General features: G+C 43.4%; 1 protein-coding gene across 2 annotated transcripts in view; it reads right to left on the bottom strand.

The window, feature by feature from the left end:
• Positions 1–8,275: 8,275 nt before the first annotated feature.
• LOC138372002 (uncharacterized) overlaps positions 8,276–21,475 on the bottom strand; it is a 125,192-nt gene continuing 111,992 nt past the window's right edge. Inside the window, exons 3-4 of one of the 2 annotated variants that reach the window (XR_011230612.1) lie at positions 9,422–9,624; positions 8,276–8,768 (exon numbers count right to left, since the gene is read on the bottom strand). Coding sequence is in view for 1 of the 2 variants with exons in the window: in XM_069337050.1 (XP_069193151.1) it covers positions 9,575–9,624 (50 nt within the window). In the remaining variant the exon portion in view is untranslated. Of the gene's footprint in view, positions 8,769–9,386; positions 9,625–21,475 lie in introns of those variants that run through there. The other variant, XM_069337050.1, reaches the window with a different exon arrangement.

A 21,475-nucleotide genomic window follows, 5' to 3' on the forward strand; every position in this document is an offset into this window, starting at 1 on the left:
AGCTAATGTGAAAATATATTCCTACTTTAATTCTTTAATATCCAAAATTTGCCAGAATTTCGAGGGGGGGGGGATTATAGGCCAGGTTAAGGAAAAATTTTATTATTTAATGATAGAGATATGGCGAATTTTATCATGTTTCCTAAGAACATGTGTACAAATGGAGTTCAGATCCATTTATATGAGGTTGGGTTGTGTTTGAACTGATGTAGAGAAAAATGGTCATTAAACCCATAGTTAATAGAGGTTAGGTTGGGATGGATTGGCTGTGTCCCAAGAATAAGATACCTATATGGAACCAAGATTTTTGGTATCAGAAGTATGGGCAAGGGCGGTTGGGTTGATGCAAAACATCACTTTCCCCCAAAAAAAAGAAGGTGCAACAATTAACGTCAGGTCAAGGCAGGTTAGCTTCAGGGTTGTTGAGTCCATAAACAACATTGACAGGAATATTCGGCAAAGATCCACGCAGGTTAGGGTACCGGGTGGTTGGGTTAATATCCAAACAAATACTTTTCTAAGAATATAAAATACAATATTTAACAAAGATCCATAACTAACAAATAAAAAAAGAAAACAGTCGAGATTATTGGACTGCATATTGAAAATGCGCCTTAAATTTGCAGTGTATGGAATAGGCGAAACTTGGGGGGGAAATTGGGCATTGACCTTGCTATAATACGTAAAATCGGGTAAATTTGGTAGAAAATGTCTTAAATTTGGATAAATTGGGGCAAATTAGGTAGAAATTGTCTTAAATTGTGATACATTTGGTTAAATTTGGTCTTAGCCATGTTAGGGTTGGGTCTGGTTTTTAGGTAGGATTGATGTATATAAACGCATCTGTATATTGGAAGTGGCTCGTCAGACCCTACACTATCACTATGAAATGATCTCTGGGAATGAAGTATGACATCGACCACTGGATATTGGATACTGGAAATACACATAAAAGTTATATGGAATGAGTGAAACTTGGATAAACTGGGGCTTTGGCTGTGCTATGATAAGGTGAACTATGGTAAAATTTGGTGGAAATTGGATAAAATTGTGGCAAATTAGGTGGAAATTATCTTAAATTGGGGAAAATTTGGTTAAATTTGGCCTTAGCCGTATTGGGTTAGGTCTGCTTTTGGTAGGTTTGATGATATATAAACACATCTGGAACATGGAAATGGCTGGATGAACACTGCACTATTACTATGAAATGGTCTTTGGGAATTGGCTGTGACATTGGGGGGCGACCTGATATTGAAGATTCACATTAAATTTAATTGGGATAGGTGAAACTTGGTCAAATTGGGGCTTTGGTTGTGCTATGAAATGGTAAACTCGGGTAAATTTGGCGGGAATTGGATTAAATTTGAATAAATTGGATCAAATTAGGCAGAAATTGGATTAAATTGGGATAAATTTGGCCTTAGCTGTGTGTTAGGTTAGGTCTGGTTTCGTAGGATTGAAGATATATAAACACATCTGGATATTTGGAAACAGCTGGATGGACACTGCGCTATGAAATGGTCTTGGGAATAGGGCGTGACATAGGGCACCTGGATATTAGATATTGAAAATGCACATTAAATTTATATGGGATAGGTAAAACTTGGGTGAAATGGGCTTTGGCTGTGATATGATTTGGCATATTTTTGCCAATATTTAATGGGGAATTGTCATTAATTGGGATGAAATTAGGTAGATGGCCACAGCACTAACACTATGAAATGGTCTTGGGAATGGGGAATATGTGGTGGCTGGATAATGGGCATTGGAAATGAACGTTATTTTTAGATGAGATAGAGAAAACTCGGGTGAATTGGGCTTTGGCTTGAACAAATCAGGCCTATTCCTGGGGGGTGGGGTGGGGGGTTGAGTGGGTGGGGGAGGGGGAGGGACAGTATATATATATATATATATATATATATATATATATATATATATATATATATATATATATATATATATATATATATATATATATATATATATATATATATATATATATATATATATATATATATTGGGTATTGGGTATTGGAAATGCATTTTTTTTTAATTTAGATGGGATACCTTGAGGTTACCTTGAGGTGCTTCCGGGGCTTAGCGTCCCCGCGGCCCGGTCGTCGACCAGGCCTCCTGGTTGCCGGACTGATCAACCAGGCTGTTGGACGCGGCTGCTCGCAGCCTGACGTACAACGGAAAAGTTGACGTATAGGGAAAGTTTAGGGGAGTATATTGGGCTTTTGGTTGTGCTATGACACGGCGAACCCCCCTGAATATAATGCATATTTTAGCTGAAAATAAAAGGGATCTCCCGCATGTAGCGGGGGAAAAGGGTTCGAGAGCCGCATAATTGATTTGGAAACTGAACCCTACATATTGTTTAGCTATGTAAGTGACAATCTCTTGAAAGCTTGTTACATACACACACACACACACACACACACACACACACACACACACACACACACACACACACACACACACACACACACACAGGCTGGCCAACATACGAACGGCATTCAGAAACTTGTGTAAAGAATCATTCAGAACTTTGTATACCACATATGTCAGGCCAATCCTGGAGTATGCAGCCCCAGCATGGAGTCCATATCTAGTCAAGGATAAGACTAAACTGGAAAAGGTTCAAAGGTTTGCCACCAGACTAGTACCCGAGCTGAGAGGTATGAGCTACGAGGAGAGACTACGGGAATTAAACCTCACTTCGCTGGAAGACAGAAGAGTTAGGGGGGACATGATCACCACATTCAAGATTCTGAAGGGGATTGATAGGGTAGATAAAGACAGTCTATTTAACACAAGGGGAACACGCACAAGGGGACACAGGTGGAAACTGAGTGCCCAAATGAGCCACAGAGATATTAGAAAGAACTTTTTTAGTGTCAGAGTGGTTGACAAATGGAATGCATTAGGAAGTGATGTGGTGGAGGCTGACTCCATACACAGTTTCAAGTGTAGATATGACAGAGCCCGATAGGCTCATGAATCTGTACACCTGTTGATTGACGGTTGAGAGGCGGGACCAAAGAGCCAGAGCTCAACCCCCGCAAACACAACTAGGTGAGTACAACTAGGTGAGTACACACACACACACATATATGCACCCTAAGTGATTCAACAAGAGGCTTGCAACGGTCTCTATGCAAGGCATTTTTACGACTATGGGAAGTCTGCAGTTGCTGGTCTCACTCCACAACCGCCTAACCGGAGAGTCATGTGCATCCTGCACATACATTCAGTAAGCAAATATTTTGGTTACTTTGCTACTTTACTACTTAATTCCTGGCAGCGCATCATTATGAATGAAGTACAAGCGTATTTCTTGGACTCCATTGATGGTGTTATCTCTGAATTCTGCGAATTTCCTTTTCATATTCCATTATATAATGACGCAAAGTATGCGAATAGTTAAACTTGCTCAATGAATTTGTGTTAGCTTGCTAATGTAATTGTATGGGGGTTGCATAAGTTTGTTGAGAATATAATTGAATGCTAGTTTAGTTCATTTATTATGAATCCCATCATGTGGGGCGGGTAGTGGGAAGGGTTACCACGGTGGGAAATGGACTCTGGTAATGAACCCAACAATTCATTTTTGGCTCAAGCAAGAAAAACAAACAAATAATGGGTAAACGAAATTGCCAAAATTAATTTGTGCAAGTTTTGCAAATGTGATTGTAAAGTTTTTTTTTGCATAAGCTTGAGAATATATAATTGAATGTTAGTTTTAATTCATTTTATTAATGCAGCCCCCCCCCCCTATTCCCATCTTGCCACGGGGGGGGGGGGGGCTAAGCCGAGCAGTAGTAACATCTAGAAGTCTGCTGCTTTTATTGGTTGATCTATAGATGTGTACTGGCTCCTCTTGCATCATCATCGCATTAGTAGCAGTTAATAAATTAAACAACTAGCATATGTAAAGAGCTAGTCTAACAATTTATGTTTATTTTTTTTTTATTTTTATCAGGCCCACTGCCCTTCTATCCAGCAGACTGCTGCTGGATGGGTTACAATTGAGCCAAAAACAGTTGGTCAGGACGAGATACGGCCTCATTTTAGAGACATTTACTATAGAAAAAAGCTTGAACGTCGGGGACTGAACGCGGGCCTGCACGAGAGTTGTTCTTGACACTCAAATGTTTAGAGATTAAAATCTCTATAATTAGAGGGGGCAACTGAAATACCGCATTATTTAGTGAAATATTGCAATGTCCAACAGTTTGGACGTTGGGGAAATGAGTCAGGATTTGCACAAAGGTTACTCTGCATCTGGTCAAATCTTAAACAATAACATATATTTTGAAGAATAAATCTTCCTCTATGAGATATATCTTTTTAGTTAGTTTAAAAGTTTTCATTTATTGTAAAGATGATGCCTTCCTAACATGGCTCATTAAAATAATTTTTTGTTTATGAAATCGTGTAAGTATTTATGCAATATTTATTATAAAACAATCATAATACGCAGTGGCATATCATTTTTATAAAGAGGCTTTATAAGGTAAATATAATGGCAATGCGAAAATCTTTCTATCTGACGTATTTTTGTTTTAAATACATACACTTGGGCGAAACACATGTCTATTGCCCGCGTGAGCGACTTGGGGTGGGCTCTAGCAGATTCTATGTATTTTTATTTTATTTATTTATGCATATACAAGAATGTACATAAGGAATGTGAGGATACAAATATGGTAATTACAGTCTTGTAAAGCCACTAGCACGCGCAGCGTTTCGGGCAGAATCTTTTATTTAATCAGAATTATTTTAATCTCTAAACATTTGAGTGCCAAGAACAACTCTCGTGTAGGCCCGCATTCAGTTCTCGATGTTCAAGCTTTTGCTATAGTAAATGTCTCTAAAAATGAGGCCGTATCTCGCCCTGACCAACTGTTTTTGGCTCAATTGTAATTTCCCATCCAGCCGCAGTCAGCTGGGCAGGACCCAGTGCAGGTTTGGAAGGCTTTGGAAATTAAAGCACCGTAAGATTGTGAGTGTTCAAGTCTAGGGGGGACTAAGCATTTTTTTTGTGTGAATGTGCAAAGCCCGTGTTTATTTGTGTAAGTTAAAAATTGAGTTTTTGTTTGTGTATAAGAGTTTAGCAATGTGTTTAAGTAAGATTGTGCAACTGTTTTAAGTTTAGGGGGGACTAAGTATTTTGCGCGAATGTGAAAGCCCTGGGTTTATTTGTGTAAGTTAAAAATTCAGTTTTTGTTTGTGTATAAGAGTTTAGCAATGTGTTTAAGTAAGATTGTGCAACTGTTTTAAGTTTAGGGGGGACTAAGTATTTTTGCGCGAATGTGAAAGCCCTGGGTTTATTTGTGTAAGTTAAAAATTAAGTTTTTGTTTGTGTATAAGAGTTTAGCAATGTGTTTAAGTAAGATTGTGCAACTGTTTTAAGTTTAGGGGGGACTAAGTATTTTGCGCGAATGTGAAAGCCCTGGGTTTATTTGTGTAAGTTAAACCAAAAAAAAATGAGTTTGTTTTTGCGAGCGAGTTTGTTTAAGCATGTGCTATAATTAAAAAACTTCCAAAGTAATGACAGTAATGCCAAAATGAATTCATCTTTTCACTTTTTTGAAAGGTGGAGGTGTAACATTTTCTGAAAACCTTTGCGCTTGATATACCACGGCACTGACATAAGTCGATGCGCTATATGAAGTTATTGGGCCCCCACCACAATAGCTGAAAACTATTATGATGTTAAAAAATGAAATTTAATAAAGAATATGGACAGATTTCCAGTAGGTATTAAATTGCTTAAATCACTCAACTACTTTCCTTTATAGTGTATTTACGAGTGTGAAATTAATGTTAGAAGTGTCAAACCCCAACACAATATGGCTGAGGCCCCACTATTTAAACTTCTTTTCGTATGCTATGAAATATCAAAGGTATTGTTAATGCTTGTAACGTTTATTACAAAAGATAGATATACATTTGATGCTATTTTTCATATTAAAATCTAATTTGAGGCCCGAAAAATATATCTATAAACAGGTTAGAACCATACAAATGCAAGTATGCCTTTTTCACCAGTATTCAACTGAATACCACAGAAAATGGAATCTTTACTTTAGCTACAGAAAACGGAGCAATGCCGAGGGGGGATGACTGAAATAAACAGTTTCCAACCTGACTCTTCCTGCACATAAACATGTATTTCTTGACCTCATTTCAAATTATATAGAGTACTGAAAGCTCATTTTCCAAAGCAAATATACTAAGGAACTCATTTTACGACTAGAACGCAAACTAGGACCCCTCATTCAGATTCAAAACACGAGAATTATTGACTGAACATTTCCCCACTATCAAGTACACAGGACTCTTTAAAGCTATCTTAACTTCTTTAAAACCCCTATATGACCCATCTCACATGCAGATCCTGTTCTATGACTCGCCCTTCATGTCAATGTACCCCACAGTATCATGCAAATTCAAGATAAGGCTTACTACACCTATATATCCAAAATGGTCTTTGTAAGGAATCTTGACCCCCCCCTTGTATGCTTGACCCCCACTGGGGTTATCCACCTCTGACCATTACAGAAAATGGAGCTGTGCCCAAGGGCTCCCTATACTATTCAGTCATAGCCTCATTAAAGTACTCCAAAAACTTCTATATTCGCTTTCAACTGCGTTTCTTGGTTTGAATCTATTGAACATTCACCCTCTGATCCATTCAAAAGTAAGGGCCCCCAAATTGATACCGTAGTACTCTCGTAACACCCCCGGGACAAATCGTGCATTTTTGCTCATGCCATTAAAATACTCCAATAACGTTTATATGCCTTTCACCAGTGTATTTTTTGGTTTCCAACTATTGAACATTCATCCTCGGTACCTCTCATAAGTAGAGACCCCCTCCTTGAGGCCCTAGACTCATCTTAAAAGCTCGAGACAAATCGTGCAAGAAAACAGGTTAGGATAGGGCACCAGTTCCTCAGGTATACCATGGGTGGTGGTCCCCCAGGGACCCCAGGGGGGACCACCACCCCACCACCGCCAGCCAGCCAGGAGCGCGCTGACTGTGCCCTAACCTAACCACCTAAAACAAGAGGGATGGACGATCTGGCCCGACAGGGTCAAGTCGGCATGGAAGTGCCCAACCGTTTCTGAAATTTTTTTACCTCAATCTGTCTCCTTATTCACTACTGGGCTTACTAGCACCTAGACTGGGCAAAGTATTAGCTGCGGACAGCGGGACACTTGGGGACCGGCGCTGCACCCCCCTTCCCACATGCAGTGGGGAGACAAGGGGGACAACTGTGCAAAGCATGACGGGGGTACAAAGACAGCCGCTTGCAAAGGGGAGGAGGGTGGGCTTTGCGAGGGCAGCGGCGAGGGCAGGCGGAGTGAGGGCAGAGCCCCTCTGTGCCCCCGTATTTATACGGTCCCAAACTGCCCGCGCAACGCGCTGCACAAATGTTTCTTTCTCCCCCATCAGAAACATCCCCGTTTTGCGAAGCAGTGGCCATTTTCTGATCAGGGGGAGAAAGATACTGGCAGTATGGGGCTTTAAAGTTTATTGAAGATTAAATTCTGCAGAACATGTAAATATATATAAAGTAAGAATTAACAGTAACAATTCCAAGTCCGAGGACTAGATTTAACTTAAAAGGTACACCCATAATAATCTTTCCTGCCTCTACTCTACACAGACGCCGTCTTGTAGAATCGGCTCTTATACACAATGTACCCAACATGAACTTTGTTGCTGTGGACTCTTCCCTTTCACAGTATTTTCTGATCAGGGGGAGAAAGATACTGGCAGTATGGGGCTTTAAATTTATTGAAGATTAAATTCTGCAGAACATGTAAATATATAAAGTTTCAAATATATAAAGTAAGTAAATATATAAAGTTTATATTAAACACGGTTTATATTATAGACATATAAACAAAGTTTATATTATATTAAACTTAATATTGAACATGTAAATATATAAAGTTTCAAATATATAAAGTAAGTAAATATATAAAGTTTATATTAAAATATATAAAGTAAATATATAAAGTAAGAATTAACAGTAACAATTCCAAGTCCGAGGACTAGATTTAACTTAAAAGGTACATCCGTAGTAAGTATGAGACCTTAGCCTATAGTGACATGGAAACTAATTCTGCAGAAACCTAAAGGTTAACTGGTACTAGAGTGCAAATGTGTAGTAATTATATAACACTAGGATATAACAGGCAGGACACAAAGAATAACTAATAAGTGAGAGACCACATAACACATAATGTACCCGACCAAGAGGCCGTAAAGACCTAATGAATAAGGAGAAGGGGGGTGACTACAAGTAGGGCTTACTAGCACCTAGACTGGGCAAAGTATTAGCTGCGGACAGCGGGACACTTGGGGACCGGCGCTGCACCCCCACCGCAGGCCAGCGGCCGGACCCCCCCCCCCCGAAGGGCGAGTGCCAGCTGGCCGCGTGAGGCACTCAAAGTGGCAGAGCAACAACGTCCCGACTGACGTAGGATGTGAGAGCACTACTCTTCCACCTGCCGACTGCCATTATTTCTGATGTGGCGAGCCCGTCCCGAGACGGCTGGGTGCGGGGCGTAGTCATCCGGAGGAAAGCCTAGCGCCGAGAGGCAGCGCGTAGGATCCTGGAGAAATCTCGCCTGGTGACAGGAGCGCTTGTAGGATCCGAAGAGTGTTGATTCCTGACCATGTAAGCGATACCTGGTCCAGTCGGAGCGTGCGTCGATTTTTTGTCGCGTAGATCACCTCCCCCGGGCTGAAAGATATAATGCAGTAAGGGTGGGCAGAAGCGGCATGCAGTGTTATAGCGACAGGCAAGAGCACAGACGAGAGGGAAACCCTAGCTGAATCAATACGGAGACGAAAAACGGGGGGAGGGAGCCCGGCAGCAGGAATTAAGATATAATAATAATAATAATTTTTATTTAGGCAAAGGTACATACATAAAGAGATTTTACAAAGTTTGTTGGCTTTATAGATAGAGCTAGTACATACAATGCCTAAAGCCACTATTACGCAAAGCGTTTCGGGCGTTTCGGCAATTAAGAGATTCCTTAATTAACAATCCTGGATGAATAAAGAGTTTTCCGAATAATTATACTGTAGCAATGACGGGGGGCTAACAATTCTAAGAATCTTCCAGCAAACGGAAGGGGGAAGTACCTTTGCTAAGAGCAAAGGTGGGGGAAAGCCAGCAGGAGAACAGCAAGGAAGCACAAAGCAACTATAACAGGGTAAAACGAAACACTATAAATCTTGAATATAAACAATACATATACCAAGAACGGGTATATACAACAAAGCAATATATACATAAACAATAAAATGGGATAAGAACCAATTCTTAAAGCCAAATCTATAACATGCTTGTGTCCTAAGCGGATGTAAAATGTGAGCGGGGAACATTACCCTTGGTCTCCATCCCATCTCTGCCTCCAGACGGGTGATAGGGCTGGATAGAAGCCAAGGAGTCTGCCTTAAGTGGCCGCTGAGTGTAGTCTTGTGTTGTCAATGAGCGTCTACAAGCCGCAGCTAGTACGCCGTGAACTTCGGCTACATCTTTTAGAACAGGAGCAAAGTGAAATCGACGGCAGGGAACTGGCATCCAGTAACTGTAATAAGGATAATATTAAGAATACAATGTCGTAAATAATCGTACAATGAAGAATACAATGTAATAACGTAAATAACCGATGACGGCAAGTGCCGCAGAATGGAAGAAATTAAGAAAGCAACGCCAAACCATAATAACAATTTATATTTTTAATAAAATAATACTGGAATGACAGTAACGATACGGAATAATATTAATACTACCATATAGCCCAGCAAATAAGGGAAGATAATAGTATTAACGTAGGCCCTGGGCGGCTGCATCCCGGCGCCGCTGCGTGCGTTGCAATGGTGATAAGAGGAATATCCGGCTCGCGTTCTCTTCCTCGCCGCAGTAGGGTAAGGAGGGGGGGGGGGTTCCGGCTTGTCGTGGCTGCGAAAAAAGGGAACAGAAGAAGCCGACGTTGTGCGCCAAGCGGGCAGAGTGCAGGGGAAGGAATAGCGGTTGGAGGTAAGGGCCCCTAACCTAATGATAGATGAGGTTAAATTAAATAGAATACTATTATGTAGTAGGAAACAACAATGGCGAAGGAACAAGAAGAGTGAAATAGCCCAGAAGGCCGGATGGCCAAAGAACGTTAGCGACCGTATGGGCAACAGCATGCTGGCTGCTGCTGGCCAACAACATGCTGGCCGACATCATGCAAACTGACTGGCTTGAGCTTGCCGAAAGGAAGGCCGAATGGCCAGTTTTTGCATGACACCGTGTGCGAGGCCATGCTAAACTTCTCGGTAGCATTCCAAATGTATCTTAATGTACTGTCGATACGATGAAGAATGGGTGGTCAAATATAATGCACAATATTTAGAACATAGAATGAGGGAAACGAGTGTAATAGGACGAAATAACCGGAGGAAAAAATGTGGGGGGGGGGGGATCCCACCCGAATGCACTGCAACTAGCGTACCCTAGCTGAAATTAACTTACAGAGTGTTACGACCCTGGGTTCTCCAGTGGAAACCAGAGGTCAAAATTGAGCTATTAAACTTTCTGGTAGTACAGTTGTGCATCTCGAATAGCAATTGTTTGTATCTTCCCTGCCAGACGTAAGACTATTATTGTTTCTCAAAGAGCATTTAAAGACTGAGCTGGGGGTTGATTATTAAATAATAACATAGGCACCAACTTTGCTTACTAATACTTTCTAATCATTCATACAGTAACAATACGTTGCATAGGGGAAGATCTTTAATGTGCTTAGCTGCACGATCAATTAGGCTCCTTCCGGCACCACGACATGAGGGAGGCCAGGTGGTCGCGAGGAGCTCTCTCTTCTCTGGCTGGTGTCGTGCGGATAAGACCTACTCTGTGGCTGCACCCCTACTCTTCTCCCTTCTCCTCTTACTTATTTCCCTTACCTGAAGTTCCTGTATCCTTAAGTTAAGTACGGGGCATTATTAAGTGAACCTACTCTGGTAGTAAATATTGGTGAGACCTGGGGTTAGTATTTACCAGTGTTTTGTTTACCCCTAAGTGTTGTGTTTTGTATTAGGGTACCACATGGTCTCACTACCCTAAGCTGCATCCAGCTTCAGTGCTTATCCAGTAGTACTTTACCCTAGCTTGTTATTAGTGTAACCTTGTATCCTGCCTATGTGGACCAAGGCTTTTAACGTAAGATAGTGTGGTAAAGTTATTATTATTATTGTTATTGGTGTGAGTGTAATTGGGGGGTTGTTAAGGGGTTAATAAATAAGTACATGAATTACAAAGTATCTCTTCTTCCAGTGTGGGAGCGCATTGATCAACCCTTAGACTAACATATATGGTCTTGTAGCAAGTTATTACTACTGTGGATAGTTTATTTTGGGGGCCGGGCCTTTTAGCTCTCCCATATTTGATACTCTTGTCTTCTAACTACCCTTACCCCTTAATATTACCAGTACCCCATAGAAGCCCCACACTGTTAATTATAACAAGTGGGGGCCTGTCCGGGAGGAACATTATAAGTGTAAAAAATTAGATTCTTGAGTGCCAAAATTAAAATTTTTTGTTTTCCGCAGAACGGTTGTGTGCTAGCCTAGGGTCCAGCTCATCTAGCAAAGGACATTCTTGCACTGACTGGACACCCAGCTGGATCCCTTCACGATTAAGGTTAGTGTGGCCTTGTGTTAGGGGCCGTGCAAATTTTTGTTTTTTTCCAATTTTTATTTTTTAATTTTTTCTTTGGCTGGGAGCTAAAATTATTAGTGATGTCTTCTGAAATGCAGAAACTGGCAAGGGAGCCTTCAGTGGTAGAGATAAAGAAACTTAAAAAGTCTAATTTAGTATTGTTAGGCCAGGAATTTGGCCTAGAATTAAATGTCGCAGATAAAAAGTGGACTTTGGTGAATGAAATATTACAACATTGTATTGATGAAGAACTATTGGCAAGTGATACACCTTTATGCCAGCCTAGCCAAGCAGAAAGTGCAACTCATAGGGAAAGTGAATTAGCTTTAGAGTTAGCAAAAATAAAATTAGAGGAGCAAAGACTCAAAACCGAGGAGGCTAGAATTAGAGTGAATGCCACTGGACCTCCACCTGCCGGGGATTCAAACCCCAGGCATTATGAGAAAAAGCATAACTTGCCTGAATTTTCCGAGTCAGACCCTGAAAGGTTTTTCAACCATTTTCAGAGATTGGCCATGTCCATGAACTGGCCAAAGGAAGAGTGGGTGAAAATCCTACAGGGAAGACTTAGGGGTAAAGCACAAGATATTTTTATAAACATGCCTGACGACGAGTGTTTCGAATATGATAAAGTCAGGGAATGTATTTTGCGGGCATATGAAATTACTCCTGAAGCTCACCGCCAAGTTTATCGTTACCTTAGGCCTACTCACAACCAACCGCTCACTGAATTTGTGAATGATCAAATTCGATTGTTTGATAGATGGATTCGCTCGGCGAAAGCCGAAACATACGAGGCTCTCAGGAACTTAATTTTAATGGAGCATTTTATAGATATTATGCCAGAGAATGTTTCACAGTACATTAAAGGAAGGATAGAGTTAAATTCTAAAATAGGGGATTTGGCCAAGTTGGCAGAAAACTACCAATTGGCGGGCAAAAGGCCCAATAAAAATAATTATACCCCACAGAGTAGCAAAACTTATACCCACAGCCAGTCCAGACCAGCTCATTCTAACCCTTTACCTAATGCACCTTCTGTTTCAGACATAACTAACCCTGTTAAAGTGTCTAGCCCAACGGCACCTAAAGATGAACCGAAGGGTAATTCTGTTAGTAATGTCTCTTCTCCCCGACGTTTTTGTGGTCACTGTAATCGTTCAAACCACAATATTAGCCGTTGTTGGCAACTGTACCCTGAAAAAAGACCCAATGCTCTAGTTGTGACACAGGGCTTGAGGCTTTCAGAAGGGTTAGGGAGTAAGACCTCCAACCCACAGTGGTTGGACTTGCTTACCCCATTCTTATCGAAAGGGAGACTACTTTTGTCTGAGGGTTCTTCCTGGAAGGACGTGGTGATCTTCCGAGACACCGGTGCCATCCAGACTTTAATTTTAGAGAGTGCGTTGCAAGGTGCCAACACTCTCGACACTGGAGAGGTGGTACTGGTCGAGGGTGTCACTAGTGATACTCGAGCAGTACCCCTCCATAAGGTTACCCTGGAATCTGATTTCCACAAGGGTGTTTGTACAGTCGGAGTCACTTCATACCTACCTTTCCCTAATGTTGATGTAATAGTTGGTAACGATTTAGCAGGGGATAAGGTAGGGGACTCCAGACTGCCTATTATGTTGCCTACCCCTAAGGTTTGCCTGGATCCACCCGCCGCAGAGGATAATGTTGTGTACCCTGCGTGCGCGGTGACCAGGTCTATGGGACTTAAATGTAAGGGCAGCCCTGTGCTTGCCAAGGTGGTAAATCCCGAGGTCACGAGGAGCTTTCCGAGTGGTGAAAACCAAGTGGACCTCGCGGACACATTCATGGCCCGACTCGATGACGTGGCCGAGGACATTGTGGAGAGCCTGCCACCGCCATCTACAGAGAGTAGTGGGGAGGTGGAGGAGGACACTGTTGAGCCTCGGCCAATGGCATCTGATCAAGGCCTAGATGCCTCCTTGAGTGAGTTACAGAAAGCTGACCCCACTCTTGCAGATTGTCATGAGACAGCTGTCTCTATGGAGGAAATTGTAGACGCAGCAACTGGGTACTACTACAATGATCGGATTTTGATGAGAAAATGGAGACCACAGAGTGCTCCCTTGTCAAATGAGTGGGAGGTAGTCCACCAGGTTATGTTGCCGACCTGCTATAGAGAAAGAGTTTTGGCAGCTGCTCATGATGATCCTATGGGGGGACATCAAGGTATTAATATTACGTATCACAAAATTTTAAAGTATTTTTTCTGGCCCAAGCTGAAAAGCGATGTGGCAAAATTTTGTAATGCGTGTGTTGTTTGTCAACTGGTTGGGAAACCAAACCAGACTCCACCTAAAGCTCCTCTAAGGCCTATTGTCGTGCCAGAGGAACCATTTTCTCATGTGGTAATGGACTGTGTTGGACCATTACCTAGAACTAAGTCTGGTAATATTTACCTAATCACGATGATGTGTATCACTACTCGTTACCCAGAGGCTTTTGCTGTAAGGAACATCCGAGCAAAAACTGTTGTTGCTCGTATGTTGCAATTTTTTTCCACTTTTGGACTGCCTCGGGTCGTGCAAACTGACAATGGTACTAATTTTAAGTCTGATGTTTTCGAGCAATTTTGTAAGGAACATGGAATAACTCATAAGGTTTCCAGCCCATACCATCCACAGAGTCAGGGGGTAATTGAACGTTTCCATCTAACTCTGAAGCAGATGTTGAAGACATCGTGCGAGAGTTCCCACACCTTCTGGGATGAGAATTTACCGTATGTTTTGTTTGCGGCTAGAGAGGGATTACAAAGTTCACTGGGCTGTTCTCCTTTTGAGTTAGTCTTTGGCCATAAAGTTCGTGGACCCTTGCAAATGTTACAGGAGAATCTGTTAGGGAACGTAACGCTAACCGAAGGTTCGGCTTTCTTTGCGCAACACCACCAGAGACTCAAGGACTGCAAGGCGGCTGCATTTAAGTATATTGGCAAGGCCCAAGAAAAGATGAAAGAACGTAACGATGCTAAATCTAAGTTACGGGTATTTCAGCCTGGCGACCCTGTCCTGGTATTAAAGCCTCGACTAGGGAACACTATGTTGCACAAGTACGAAGGCCCCTACATTGTGACAGAAAAGACTGGGGACCTCACGTACAAAGTGAGGCACTCTGACAAACGTAACCAGGTAATGCTCATACATGTAAATCGACTGAAGAAGTTCCAGGGCCCCTGGCCCATTGCACTAACCAATGTTTCCATTTCCAGTGAGAGAGGGGATGATTGTTCTGGGGACCCAACTAATCTCATTTTCAATAATTCTAGTTCTGTGAATGCTGTGGAGGAACTGTCCCATTTGCAGATGGCCCAACGTGAAGAGGTGCAGTCGTTGGTTGATGAATTCTCCAGTCTGTTCGGGGAGGTCCCGACCCAGACTGATGCCATTTGCCATGATGTCGAGTTGACGGACTACACTCCCATTCGCCTTCAACCCTATCGGATGAGTCCAGAAAAGAAGGCCATCGTACGGAAGGAGGTCGACTTCTTGCTCCAGCACGGCCTCATCCGGCCGAGCCAGGGCTCTTGGTGCTCGCCCTGCCTTTTGGTCCCCAAACCAGACGGCTCCTGGCGATTATGCACCGACTATCGGCAGCTCAACAAGGTGACCATTGTGGATGCCTATCCGCTGCCCCTCCTCGAGGACTGCATCGACGAGTTGGGAAATGCCAAGTACGTTTCGAAATTCGACCTCTCGAGGGGGTATTATCAAATCCCACTCACTGAACGTGCTAACCAGCTAACGGCGTTTGTGACACCCGAGGGTGTTTTTGAGTATCAAGTGTTACCGTTCGGCTTGCGTAATGCCCCTGCCACGTTCCAGAGACTCATGAACTCTCTACTCGCTAAGGTGCCAAATTGTCGGGCGTATTTAGATGATATCGTGCTGTTTGACAGTAATTGGGCTGACCACTTAGCTAGGTTACGCCAGTTGTTTGCCATCTTGAAAAGGGCAAATCTTACCTTAAATGCTAAAAAGTGTCATTTTGGCCAAGGCACAGTGACGTACCTCGGTTATGAAGTGGGCCAAGGAAAAGTGTTATCTCGGCAAGATAAAATCAATGCCATTCTGGAGTATCCAGTACTAAAGTCTAAAAAGGACGTTCAAAGATTTATTGGTATGTGTGCGTACTATCGACGTTTTTGTCAGAACTTTTCCAGTGTTGCCACTCCTCTCACAGACTTGTTGCGGAAAGCCGTTAAATTTAAGTGGTCATCAGACTGTGCAGAGGCATTTAAAAATTTGAAATTGATCTTAGCTTCCGCCCCAGTGCTTGCTAGTCCAAGGTTCGACCGACCGTTTAAAATTCATGTTGACGCGTCTGACTCGGGTGCTGGTGCAGTGTTGTTGCAAACTGGGGATGATCAGGTGGAACACCCAGTATATTATTACTCTGTGAAATTCGACAAGGCGCAACGCAATTATTCAGTGGTAGAAAAAGAGGCGTTGGCGCTAGTGTTAACATGTAAAAAGTTCGAAGTTTACCTCACAGGTAATATAGTGGAAGTGTACACGGACCATAACCCACTAGTCTTCCTGACTCAGATGAAGGGTAAGAATAAACGCATCCTCAGGTGGGCGTTGTACCTACAGGACTTCAATCTTTCCATTACCCACCTACCGGGCAGACTCAACGTGATAGCCGACGCTCTGTCCCGGTTGCCTGAATAACATTCATCTGAGCCACAGAAAGCCATTTACCAACTGTCATGCTTTAGTTATTTTTTATGGTTCTCCTGTGACATTAAATATTCCGTGTCCAATTTCTTTACTTCCCTGTTCTTTTATTTTTTGTGTTTTTTTTTCTTTCAGAGAACTCCTTTGTATTTTTTTTTTTTTTTGCAGAGAGAGAAATTGTTTTTGATTGATTTTTTGTTTTGTCATATGTTTTTCTTTTTATTCTCTGTATACTCTTACAAAAAATATGACTACTATTCTAGTAGTCACATTTTTTTTTCTCTGAAGGGGGGAGGAGTGTTACGACCCTGGGTTCTCCAGTGGAAACCAGAGGTCAAAATTGAGCTATTAAACTTTCTGGTAGTACAGTTGTGCATCTCGAATAGCAATTGTTTGTATCTTCCCTGCCAGACGTAAGACTATTATTGTTTCTCAAAGAGCATTTAAAGACTGAGCTGGGGGTTGATTATTAAATAATAACATAGGCACCAACTTTGATTACTAATACTTTCTAATCATTCATAAAGTAACAATACGTTGCATAGGGGAAGATCTTTAATGTGCTTAGCTGCACGATCAATTAGGCTCCTTCCGGCACCACGACATGAGGGAGGCCAGGTGGTCGCGAGGAGCTCTCTCTTCTCTGGCTGGTGTCGTGCGGATAAGACCTACTCTGTGGCTGCACCCCTACTCTTCTCCCTTCTCCTCTTACTTATTTCCCTTACCTGAAGTTCCTGTATCCTTAAGTTAAGTACGGGGCATTATTAAGTGAACCTACTCTGGTAGTAAATATTGGTGAGACCTGGGGTTAGTATTTACCAGTGTTTTGTTTACCCCTAAGTGTTGTGTTTTGTATTAGGGTACCACATGGTCTCACTACCCTAAGCTGCATCCAGCTTCAGTGCTTATCCAGTAGTACTTTACCCTAGCTTGTTATTAGTGTAACCTTGTATCCTGCCTATGTGGACCAAGGCTTTTAACGTAAGATAGTGTGGTAAAGTTATTATTATTATTGTTATTGGTGTGAGTGTAATTGGGGGGTTGTTAAGGGGTTAATAAATAAGTACATGAATTACAGAGTATCTCTTCTTCCAGTGTGGGAGCGCATTGATCAACCCTTAGACTAACATATATGGTCTTGTAGCAAGTTATTACTACTGTGGATAGTTTATTTTGGGGGCCGGGCCTTTTAGCTCTCCCATATTTGATACTCTTGTCTTCTAACTACCCTTACCCCTTAATATTACCAGTACCCAATAGAAGCCCCACACTGTTAATTATAACACAGGCACAGAGGCAAAGCAATAGATTAATACAAATTCTAATTGAAAGTCCCTTAATATAACCAACTGAACGTGAAACTTAAGCAAAGTGTAAATTGCGGGAAAAATTTGCCGTAATAAATACAAATCAAATTGCGAGTCCAACAATTAACAAATTTAACAGATAAGCAGACGTAGGAGGAACCAAGGGGACGTTTCCCATAGGCGAGCCCGCACGGCTGGGGGGGGGGGCGGAAATGACAGCGGGCCGAAAGAGAAGATAACGTCGGCGAGGCGCGCTGGACGGCACACAACCCGGTCTGAGAAAGGACATAGGCCCAAAAGCGAGAGGCGATAACGTAGAATGGGATGGAAGAATGCGGAAGTAAGAGGGCGAGACCGAGTAAACAGGGAACCAGAGGGGGGGGGGGGGCAACCGATAAGCCGCGGCTCGCGCACCGCTGGCCATACCTAAACATACCTAGACAGGAAGGGAGAAGCATAAAAGTAACCCAGCAAAAGAGACAAGCAGCTGTCAAAGCATAGCCTGCAGGAGGCGAATGACTGGGGAAGGCTGACGAACAGGCCCCAATAACTTAAAACAAGAGCAAGAGGCCCGTAACACAGCAACGAGCCCGACGTGACTGAATTTACCCAAACCATAAAGGCAAAGCTCAGTAAACACCAGAAGGAGACCAAGAAAATATCTAAGCAACAGAAAGAAAGTTAACCAACCCAATGAAAAAAACCCAGAGAAGGGGGGGGGGGGGAAAGTAGCCTGAATAAACAAGCAAGAAGCAAGAGGCCCGCAACACCGATAGCAAGGCAAGCAGCAGACCTTACGGACGTAGTAGCAACAAGCGTAGTTGAACGACAGAGGAACCGGGGGAAGAACATAACTAACAGCGAGAGCTAGGCGTAAACGAGAATAAATGAAAGGAACCCAACAACTGCAGGGCCAGAAGCATAAAGCTAGAGGCGAGTGCCCACAACTGCACCTCGCACATCCTGGCTGCCTTGAAAAACAACGGCGAAGGAAAGGGGACTACTGACTGTAGACACTGCCAAGGAAATAAACAAAAGATGGCGGAAACAAAATAACGTAAGGCAAATATAACATTTCGCCCTATAGTAAAAATTGTTTATAACAAACATAAAGGATGCACGACACAAATGTAACCAAATAAGTAACAGGGATTAAATAGTGGTAGGCTAAATGGAACATTTCGCCCTAGAATAAATAAAACAATTTTTACATTAAGAAAACGGAGAAGCATAACATAAATATAACTATATAAGTAACGCGAATAAACTGCAAGAGCTAAGCATAAACTACTGTAACTACCGATGAAACTAGGCAAAAGTGCAGGGCCAGGAAACGGGAAGCTAAAAGGGGGCCGCGAATACTGCAAATAGCCCAGCCTGGCTGACTTTACTTAATAATTTACTTAGTAACTCTGCAAATAGCACATCCTGGCTGACTCTACTTAATAATTTACTTAGTAACTCTGCAAATAGCACATCCTGGCTGACTTTACTTAATAATTTACTTAGTAACTCTGCAAATAGCACATCCTGGCTGACTTTACTTAATAATTTACTTAGGAACTCTGCAAATAACACATCCTGGCTGACTTTACTTAATAATTTACTTAGTAACTCTGCAAATAGCACATCCTGGCTGACTTTACTTAATAATTTACTTAGTAACTCTGCAAATAGCACATCCTGGCTGACTTTACTTAATGACCTAAGGCAAGGAAAAGGTGAGCAAACATACTGAACACAGCAACGCAAAATTAAACATGCGACATGAGCAAAGCATCAACTGTCGGAGTAAATTAAGGTAGGCTGTTTGGGAAAAAGAATCCGTGGTAATCTGAAAGCAGGAGGCATGTTAGTGCTGAAATGTAGAACGTAATTAAGAGTAAGGGCAAGGCATGTCGCGAGATGTCTGCAAGTACAAAATAAGAAACCTTCCATATAAAGTGTGTGAAAAATCTTAATTTACATTGTCTTAGGAAGGCAAAGAACGGGATATCATTAAATATACGACGTTCCCGACGACGCTTCGACGCCGCCATCTGCTGGAGTGTACCGTGCCCCAGGCAACGTGGGGGCCACCCCCCTGTCCAGGGCACCTGAATAGGGGCAAGGCATGGCACGTGATATCTGCAAGTACAAAATAAGGGGATACAATCGGCGTGCATATATAACCATTTTTACATTAAGAGAATGGAGGTGATGCAAACATAAATATAACCAAATAAGTAACGTGAATAAACTGCAAGAGCCAAGCGTAAATACTGTAACCACTGAGGAAACTAGGCCCAAAAAGCAGGGCCAGGGAACGTAAAGCCAAATAAGGGCCCGCGGATACTGCAAATAGCACCTCCTGGCTGACTTTACTTAATAAATTACTTATCACTCTGCAAATAGGACATCCTGGCTGACTTTACTTAATGACGTAAGACAAGGAAAAGTGAACAAATGGTATCCGTGATGACCTGAAAGCAGAGGCATGTCAGTGCTGAAATGTAGAACATAATTAGGAATAAGGGCAAGGCATGTCGCGAGATGTCTACAAGTACAAAATAAGAAACCTTCCATATAAAGTGTGTGAAAATCTTAATTTACATTGTCTTAGAAAGGCAAAGAATGGGATATCATTAAATATACGACGTTCCCGACGACGCTCCGACGCCGCCATCTGCTGGAGGATACCGTGCCCCAGGCAACATGGGGGCCACCCCCCTGTCCAAGGCACGGCCCCTGGAACTGGACGCCGAGGACTTAACGGGCACCTAGGGCGACGAGACATCCTGGATTGCCGGCGGCAACGCCGAACCCAGGGCCTGTGTTGCGTACCGGTAGACGTAAACCTGCAGACGTCGTCGAGCTGATCTCGGGTCCTTGCTCCAACGCCGGCGTCTCCCTCCGACGATGAAGAACAACAGACGACACCAGGCGGACGGGCAGGCGGACGAACGCTGAACTTACAACGTAGGAGGAATCCCTGCTACAACAGACGGGCAGGGCGCTTAAGACAAACGCAGCAGGCTACACCGTCCAGGCGGGAGCGCCTGGGAACTAACCTGCCGGGCAACACCGGCCAGACGGAGGACATGGAGTAACGGTCCTGGCTACCCCCCAGGCAAGCAGGACACGTGCCTGAGGGCCTGGACGGCGGAAAGCTTGAAACAACACACCGGGCTACACCGGCCAGACGTACGTCTGGGGACAACATGCCGGACTTACACCGGGCAGACGGACGTCTTTGGACCTCTTTTTCGGCGACAACTCCGGGGAAGACGTACCTGGGGACTCCGGGACTCCAAAGGGTCCTGGGGACCTAACACCCCGGGCAACACGGCCGGGCGAGACGTCCGAGGGCGACGTGCCTAGCGGAGAACACACCACACACGGCAAGGACCCCGTGACCTACCAACCACGCGCTGCCACACGGCATGCTCAGGGCCTAGCCAAAGGGAGGGGGGGGGCCGCACACAGGCGCGCCCGAACGGGCGCAAGGCAGCCTGAGCCCCGACGAGGGGAAGCCGTGGCGCAAAGCCACGTGGATTAGCACCCAAATAAGGGAACAGGAAGGGCAGAACACAGCCCAACCGCGCGCTCCACGGAACGCCGTGCCACGTGGCAGCACGACCAGGCGTGTGCCCCGTAGCAGGCCCGGGCGGAGGGCCGGAACCTGGCCACGAGTCGTCGCCAGGGGCGACGCTTGTCCGCTCAGGGAGACCCGACCCTTGGGGAC

This window comes from Procambarus clarkii, chromosome 37 (assembly GCF_040958095.1).
Source record: "Procambarus clarkii isolate CNS0578487 chromosome 37, FALCON_Pclarkii_2.0, whole genome shotgun sequence".
NCBI classification, from domain to species: domain Eukaryota; kingdom Metazoa; phylum Arthropoda; class Malacostraca; order Decapoda; family Cambaridae; genus Procambarus; species Procambarus clarkii.